The sequence below is a fragment of the Oncorhynchus tshawytscha genome, linkage group LG12 (genome assembly GCF_018296145.1).
Source record: "Oncorhynchus tshawytscha isolate Ot180627B linkage group LG12, Otsh_v2.0, whole genome shotgun sequence".
NCBI classification, from domain to species: domain Eukaryota; kingdom Metazoa; phylum Chordata; class Actinopteri; order Salmoniformes; family Salmonidae; genus Oncorhynchus; species Oncorhynchus tshawytscha.
The window spans coordinates 61,597,348-61,605,731 of record NC_056440.1 but is presented as its reverse complement, the minus strand read 5'-3'; the positions used below and the strand labels follow the sequence as shown (position 1 = coordinate 61,605,731).

At 43.1% G+C, this 8,384-nt stretch overlaps 2 protein-coding genes across 2 annotated transcripts; one reads left to right on the top strand and one right to left on the bottom strand.

Moving 5' to 3' along the window:
- The first annotated feature begins 879 nt into the window (after window positions 1–879).
- aprt (adenine phosphoribosyltransferase) lies at window positions 880–3,771 on the top strand. The gene is made up of 5 exons (XM_024405588.2): window positions 880–1,040; window positions 1,292–1,395; window positions 1,751–1,884; window positions 2,032–2,110; window positions 2,305–3,771. The coding sequence occupies exons 1-5, from the start codon at window positions 916–918 to the stop codon at window positions 2,442–2,444; spliced, it is 582 nt and encodes a 193-aa protein (XP_024261356.1). The 5' UTR covers window positions 880–915; the 3' UTR covers window positions 2,445–3,771.
- A 233-nt stretch (window positions 3,772–4,004) lies between these two features.
- Window positions 4,005–8,020, bottom strand: LOC112236972 (DNA replication factor Cdt1-like). Its single transcript, XM_024405586.2, has 10 exons — window positions 7,320–8,020; window positions 6,699–6,851; window positions 6,259–6,491; window positions 5,880–6,074; window positions 5,646–5,791; window positions 5,446–5,540; window positions 5,167–5,358; window positions 4,732–4,875; window positions 4,427–4,628; window positions 4,005–4,321 (listed from the first exon to the last, which is right to left on the bottom strand). Exons 1-10 carry the CDS (start codon window positions 7,848–7,850, stop codon window positions 4,158–4,160), a joined length of 2,055 nt encoding a protein of 684 aa, XP_024261354.1. The 5' UTR covers window positions 7,851–8,020; the 3' UTR covers window positions 4,005–4,157.
- Between the last annotated feature and the right edge of the window lie 364 nt (window positions 8,021–8,384).

Sequence of the window (8,384 nt, the reverse complement as noted above, 5' to 3'; positions counted from 1 at the left end):
GGCTGGAGTGTGTCAGCAGTTCCTGGAAGAGGAAGGCATTGATGCTATGGACTGGTCCGCCCGTTCCCCAGACCTGAATCCAATTGAGCACATCTGTGACATGTCTCGCTCCATCCACCAACGCCACGTTGCACCACAGACTGTCCAGGAGTTGGCGGATGCTTTAGTCCAGGTCTGGGAGGAGATCCCTCGGGAGACCATCTACCACCTCATCAGGAGCATGCCCAGGCATTGCAGGAAGGTCATACAGGCACGTGGAGGCCACACACACTACTGAGCCTCATTTTGACTTGTTTTAAGGACATTACATCAAAGTTGGATCAGCCTGTAGTGTGGTTTTCCACTTTAATTTTGAGTGTGACTCCAAATCCAGACCTCCATGGGTTGATACATTTAATTTCCATTGATAATTTTTGTGTGATTATGTTGTCAGCACATTCAACTATGTAATGAAAAAAGTATTCAATAAGATTTCATTCATTCAGATCTAGGATGTGTTATTTTAGTGTTCCCTTTTTTTGAGCTCTCTATTTTTTTTAAACGTAACCTTAAAATTAAGCACACTGCTAACCGTATGTCTAATCCTAACCTTAAATTAGGTCATTTTTGTTGTCATACAGTTTTACGATAAATGCAGTTTATTCTGACTATGTGGCTGGGGAATCTAGTGAATACCCAATTGATGTCGAAGTCAACGGACAGCACGGGTTTGGGGTTTCCACTAGATGGCATATCTATTTAATTTAAGGTTAGGCATACGATCAGCAGTGTAGTTAGGTTCAACGTCTGATTTTAAAAAGATACATTGTACAAACAGGCTGAGTTTCTGACGTTGTGGCTGTGGTAACTAGTCAAGACCCGGATGTTGTCGCATGACTACCAGGCATCTGACCTTTTGTCTCAAAGTCCACACAGATGATTCCACAGGAAGTTAACGCTCAGTTAGCCATGGCAGTCCACACGAGAGAAGCTAAATTAGATCTGATCACCAAACACATAAAACCTTTTCCTGATTTCCCAAGCAAAGGAATACTTTTCAGGTAACTATTAGGTAGTGAATGATAGATTATCGCGATAAACCTAGCTAGTGTTTCGTTCATGTGCTGAGTTAGATAGCTAGCCATCTTTGCAATGCTAGCTTTCTATTCTAAATAACGTGCATGCGTGTAATACTATTTTGTAGTAGCTAACTAGCTATGTTGAAATGCTCGATAGAAGATACATTTTACGAGAGAGCTAGTTCGAATATTTATTTCAACAGCTAATGTGAATGTGTTTTTGAGTGTCACAGAGACATCTGTCCAATTCTCAAAGACCCGGGTGCATTGACCGCAGTCATCGATCTTTTTGAGGAACATGTGAGGCAGACTCATCCCCAAGTAGAACTGATTGTCGGTGAGTCATCCGTTTAGACAGGCAGCCCAATTTGGTCTTTTGGCCAATCAGATCAGTCCTGAGAAAGATCTGATGTGATTGGTCAAAGGACCAATTGGTGGATAAAATATCAGAATTGGGCTGCCTGTGTAGAAGCAGTCACTGTCATATGCAGCTCCTGAGGAACATTGACATGAGAAGCAATGGGGCTGGCGCATGTGTCACAGAGGACACCATGCAGCTCCCCAGTTCTCTTGCTGTCTGGGAATTAGGCAATTCTGAGCTCATCGAAGGTTGCAGCTGTCATTTAACCACATATTTCCTTCAACACCATGGATGGTCACTGTGTTCTAACAGCGGGATCTATGTCCTGTAGGTCTGGATGCTCGGGGATTTCTCTTCGGACCCCTTCTAGCCCAGAGGTTAGGAGTGGGATTTGTGCTGGTCCGGAAGAAGGGGAAGCTCCCAGGGCCTACAGTGTCTGTGGCATACAAACTGGAGTATGGAGAGGTGAAATTGGCTGATGATGACCGCTGTATTACCTCCTACACCCTTCTGTCCTTTCATATCACAGCTCCAAGCCTCTGAAAAGTACATATGTATTGGAACCTGCTATTTGTTTATAACATTCCTTTTCAATGAATATTCCTTCATCAGGCTGAGGTTGAGGTCCAGGAGGATGCAGTGGCTCCAGGAGAGAAAGTGCTGCTCATCGATGATCTACTAGCCACTGGAGGTGAGGCATTTCACTGTTCATGGGATGTAGTTTGTACAAATAAGTGGACAGTATGGCAGATAAAAATGTATATTGATTTAACTAAGGGAACTGTTTCATTGGCATTACCCGTCTTTGTTTCGAGACCAGTGTCGATGACAATGCCTCCATATTACTCAGTAGTACTCTACCTAACTTTCTCTACTGTTTGTCAGGAACCCTGTGTGCTGCCTGTGAGCTCATGAAGAAACAGAATGCAGAGGTAATGGGCTGCATGGTGATCATTGAGCTCAAAGAGCTCAACGGGGTTGAAAAGCTGAAGCCAAATACCCTCTTCTCCCTGGTGCAGTATTGAGGTCTAAACCATACTGAATGGAACACTTGGAATTGTTTTGAACACACCACTTTGATGCAGTTTACTGTCTTACAGTTCCTACCCAACTGTAATGAACTGTGATGGAGACCTTTTTTTTGGGTTACATTTTTGTTACAGGTAAACTTTCCAAAGCATTTCTTGGAACTATAAAGCAAATGCCATTCAATTTATAAGTATACATAGTACGTCTGTGACGGTTATGGAATTTTGGAAGACTATTTGGCCTTTCAAATGACCACGGTCACTGTAATAACTGTTCGAATAGCAGCAACAACAAAAACATTTTTACACACACTTTTCTCCTCTCCTCCACATGCCGCCATATGAATAGAACGGGCGTCCCCATTCAAGTCAATGATGGCATAATGGGTGGACTGGCGAAAGCAGGAAGCATACCATAGAGAAAGAGGCGAGAGGATTCTCTCTTCCCAAAACCGGTTCATGTGAGATTAACCCTTTTTTGTATGGAACTCTTATCAAATTACGTGAGGCTTCTTTGATAACAATGTGCAATTGAAAAGCCACTTACTCTTACATTGGTTCAAAATACTGACCCTCAAGGTGTAGATGAGAGAAATAACAAAAAATTGCCAAAAGGAAGTGCCAGCTGGCTGGCTTGCCTCTGAAGCTAAGCAGGGTTGTCCCTGGATGGGTGACCAGATGCTGCTGGAAGTGGTATTGGAGGGCCAGGAGGAGGCACTTTTCCCTCTGGTCTTAAAAAATGCCCCAGGGCAGTGATTGGGGACATTGCCCTGTGTAAGGGTGCCGTCTTTTGTATGGGATGTTAAACAGGTGTCCTGACTCTGGTCACTATAAAGAGCACATGGCACTTATCGTTAATTGGGTGTTAACCCCGGTGGCCTGGCTAAATTCCCAATCTGGCCCTCACACCATGATCACCTAATCATTCACCTCTCCTCTTAGTCGGTGCTGTACATGAGAATGTGTTCTCAGCCAATTTAACTGGTAGAATAAGGGTTAAATGATCTAAATGTGGCATTCTGAGAAACTTAATGTTGCACGCGTATCTTCCTTATTGGCATTTCTATTGTTTGAGCAGTCACAGCTTTGTCAATATAGACCATCTGCGTGTACCCATCAATGTGCTGTTATTTTCATTACTGTCTTCATCTATAACCATTAGTTGTGATAGTCCTCATTTATATGCAATAAGTATCCATGTCTAAAGATGCCTTCTGTTATGTACTGGTGCAATTATGAGTCATTTTGTCAGTATACTTGTTTCACCATGACTGGCTAATTGTTTCAAACTTCTGCAGAATAAAAATGAACTGTTCACATTGGAGAAACATGTGCACTACAGAATAAGAACCTGCTTGTTGGAAATCTGTGCAAGCAAAAAAGGCAGTTTGACAAGGGTAACTAGAAAGGTTTTGTTACAGAAGTAAGACAACAGTGTCATACTGCCTAATCAACCAGAAACAGTCTCCCGCAACTGTAAAACCACCCACAAAATGAGTCTGTTAAAATTGACAAAATCATTGCAGTGTTAATCTATACAAAAATTACACATTGTTATTGAATTGGTACAAGTTATTTTACTTGCTTAAAACCAGCCATGCATTGTACAATAATCAAAAACGTAGTCACAAATATATATATATATGCGTACACACAAAGGACAATATGTCTCTATTCAAATTACACATTGAAAATCATAGCTTTTAAGCTTCAAAGGCCTTCTTCCTCTTTGGTCTTCTGCTTCAGCTTCTCCAGTACCACATTCAGGTCCATGGTCTTGTTCAACTTGAGATAGAAGTCCTTTCTAATTGTGTGAATCGTAAGCCATTCAGAAGTCAGTTCTGCCAGCAGGCAAAGGTGCAGCTCCATATCACCTTAAAAAAAATGTTGGCCAATGTCAAAACGAATGCACTGAAAACCAATGGATGTTTTTAAAAGTTAATATAGGATTTCATCAGGCATTTCATCAGATGACTCACCCATGCTCATGGCAGAGCGGTAACTAGAGACCATCCGGTTACAGGCCACCTCCATGATCAGTGCGGGTTTCTTCTCTGCCACAAAGACGTTACGCAGGATCCGAGCCAGTTCCTCCAGCCGTGACATCATCACAAGGCGCTCCTCCTGCTGAGGGTTCCGGGTCAGGGCAGCTTGGAGCTTCTGCGCCTGCTTTGCTCGGATCTACAACAAAAGAGAGGGGTCAGTCCCAGTCCTCACTGCATAGGGCATACTGTACTACATACACACATTTATGTGTCCTAAGTCAAACAGGAAGGTGACCTACCCTCTCCAGCAGGGACTGAGACACCCCTTTGAGGGCACTGTGAGTTTCAGCAGCAGCTACGGGGGTTTGTGGAACAGGCTCTTGCTCTTTTATACAGACCCTCTCTGCGGTCTTCAGAACCACGTTGGCCAGTGCTTTCTCCACCTGGAAAAAGCAAAATGAATACCAAACGATGCCATTGAAATGAATGCCCATCAAAGTAAAGCCCAATCCAATCAAGGTTTATTCAGCACGTACAGAGTTTACGGCAAGTATAATATATGCAGTGAAATGCTTACTTGCAAGCTCCTGCAACAGTGCAATAAAATGGAAGTACACAATATAAAGTGGCTAGTGTCTTCGTCATACAGTTATATAGATAAAACAACAGCATTGACTGTGTTTTAAGGGTTGGATGTGTAAAGGAGATTTTAGGACCGATGGGTCAGTAAGTACCTTGGGGGCCATCATGGAGCGGGCCTTGTCCAGAACCTCCTGGGCAGTGGTTAGCTTCTCAGCTCCCCGTGGGGGCTGGGGTAGCTCACCGGACAGGACATTGGGCACCTCATCCACATTGAAGCGAGGGTGCCAGCGGGTAAGCATGTCATCTGGGACTCTAATAGGAGGATTCAACTTGGCAAGGAACGCCTAAAGACAACATATACAGATTGGTTCCCAAGTCAGGTCAACTCAAAGTATACAGTTACAAAATATTATCTTATAAATGGTGCCTACCTTGTGATGCCCTTTCATAATGCTGATTAGGTTTTGGTGGAAGATACGTCGCCTCTCTAACAGGCGGGAAGCAGTCAGCACTGCCTTGCTCTTATCTGAGGAACAAAAACAGACATCAAGAGAGACTCAGATCGGCAGTTATTTAAAATACACTCATCTGTGTTGAAAGAATACAAAGCATCATGAGACCATCCCCTCACCAGCTTCAATGACAGGCTCCACTGTGAGCTGGTAGCTAGACTTCTTCACTGTAGCACTGAAGGTAGGAATGTTTCTCTCCTGGCGGAAATGGTAGGCAGTAGGATAGACCGTCTTAATCTGGCCCACATGGGTCTCTTCAAAACGCCTGTGAAATAAAAAGTGATGAATATTTCTGCTGCTCTTTCCCATGGAATTCTACTAATCCAATTAGACAAGTGTAGTTTGCTCCATACTTGTGCATCGTGTCCTGGACACCCTGCTTCACTTTGGCAAAGGTAACAGTCTCTGAGCGGTTGAAAAGCATTCCCACTATGGTGTCCATGCTACGGAACATTCCAGCAAGCAGTTTGTACTTGAAGGGCAGGGTGAGGCCAGGGGGAGTATCCTGGGCAAGAGTATGGTACCGCTGATAGGCTGGGAGCTTATCTCTGAAAAAGAGCATATTACAGATCAGGACAATGGATGAGTTATAGTCAAAGCCACTACAGCAGCCTCTTTTCAAATAACACTGTTTCCCAACAAAGACCCACATCAAATGTCACTATTTTGAGCTTCACCCACCCTGGCTGAATTTAAGATTGTCTATCATTTAAATAATTGTTTCATCCTCACCCATCCTCGGTTATTGGGCAATTATTTTCCTCAGTAGATCTGGCCTCTGCCAACCTCTCCGCCTTCCGATGTTGTGCCTTAGCAGCAAGCTCTTTGACACGGGCTAGCTTTGTCTTCAGGTCTGGGGCAGTAGACCCTGTGGCCGTAGAGGGCAGGTTCTCAGCTTTCCGTGTCTGGTCCTTGATCTTCTGAAGTTGGAACTTGAGTGCTGCAACATCCTCTTTGGAGAAAGTCTGATGTAGTAGGGAAAAAAACATTTAAAAAAATAAATAAATCAATACCATTGAAACATGTGAGGATGCTGTCCATTACGGTATGACTAAGGAGTAACTTGAGGGGATAAAATGAAACATTCTCCCATAGAATTGAATTGTGGCCAGGTGTGTAGACTTAACAGCAAAGAGCAGAGGTGAAAGCATATGCCACCAACAATACTGTACCTTGTGCCCCTCTTTTGGTTTTGAGCTGCCCTGAACATGTGGTTTGCCCGTTGGAGAATGGTTGGCACTGCAGTTGACTAAATTCTTTGATTCTTTATCAACAGGTAGTGAATAGGGTACCCGCAGGACATCTTTAGCCAGAGGCTGGGTTGCCTAAAAAATAAAAGATTAAGTAGTGACTTGTACATTTTCAGCCCCCTTCAATGTCTTCAAATTATTTAGCTACTAGTAGCCAAACTAGGAAAATAAAAATGAATTGTGAGGTCTGTTGTGTCTAGCTTATGATAAATAGCTAGTTAACCATTCTGGACCAGACTTGCTAAGTTGTTATTTCTAGAAATAGGTCGCCAGTTTGTAGCCCTAAAAGCTGTAAATGGTGTTCGCTTATGACTATAATATCAGTCAGTTAACATGACCTTTATTACGCCGTTGTACTTGTTTTGATTAGCCTACGTAGAGTGACGTTATTTTGATGAAGATTGTCTTAGAACAACACGTAGTTATGAGATCTAAGCCTGTGTTTACCACACACACCTTAATTTACGCAGTTTATCAAAATACAAACATTAAAATGACACCATGGCGGCCTACGAAAATATGCCATTATTAAGCCAACATTACCCTTTCGTCGTCTTCGAAGAGAATCAATTTCTTCCTGACCGCCTCCTTCACAACTTTAACCGGCCCAGGACTTGTCCCTGCAGCGATGCCATGTTTTCTTGCCTCGATCCGAAGACGCTTCTTTGCGATTTTATGTTCAGCAGTGGCTGAAAATACAGCTGATCCAAGATCGAACTCAGCATCTGTAGAGGTCCTCTTGGGAGTACGAGGGCTGGAGAAAAGGGTTTGTTTTTCCGAGTTAGTCCTCGCCAGCACAGGAGACACGCTCTCCACCTTATTGACCGAAGTCGCCTCGTCAATAACCCTCCAAAACTCCTCTTGTACACTGTTTACAGAACATGTGGATTTTGAAGTCGTTATCATAACATTTGTTGTAGATGCTGCATTCTTGCTTTTCGACCGAGTTGATATTGTGCTGGGATGACTTGTTACATTGTCCACAACTTGGGTTCTATTGCCATCACCATGCGCAGCCCCACTAGCATCTTTCTTTCTCTGGACGTAAAAATCGGTGACCCGCGCCTGAGACATAATGATGTCAAATCTAGAACCACACAATTATCTTCTGGTCCGGAAAGACGAACGATAAAATTACAACTCAGCAGCTTCTGCCATCGAGGTATATATGCAGGCTTGATCAAAGTCGCTATGACCAGAACATCAACACACTTTCGCGCGAAATGGACATGTGACCTTCACAAAGCCTCCTCCCGCCCCGTTACAAATAGATTTGTTTAATGATTGGTCAGTGCCTAGTACCTCACCTTTTTTGAACGAATCAGTTGTGATAAGGCTGTCTCAAAGGACAGTACAGTATGTAGTTAAAAAACTGTTGTGTGATTGATGGGATTATATTCATGATTAGCGTTGATTGCTTTAGAGTTGAGCCGTAGCAGGTTTAGGATAATTTACGCAGTATGTTAGGAGCATTATAAAGTAGGTTTGGAGATTTAGGTTAAAGGTTAGGAAAAGAGTTAGGTTTAGCAAAAATTCCAAAACATTTATTATTTTTTTGAGTTGGTGATGGTTTCCTATCTGGCCATGTAATTTTGAGATTATTGTAGG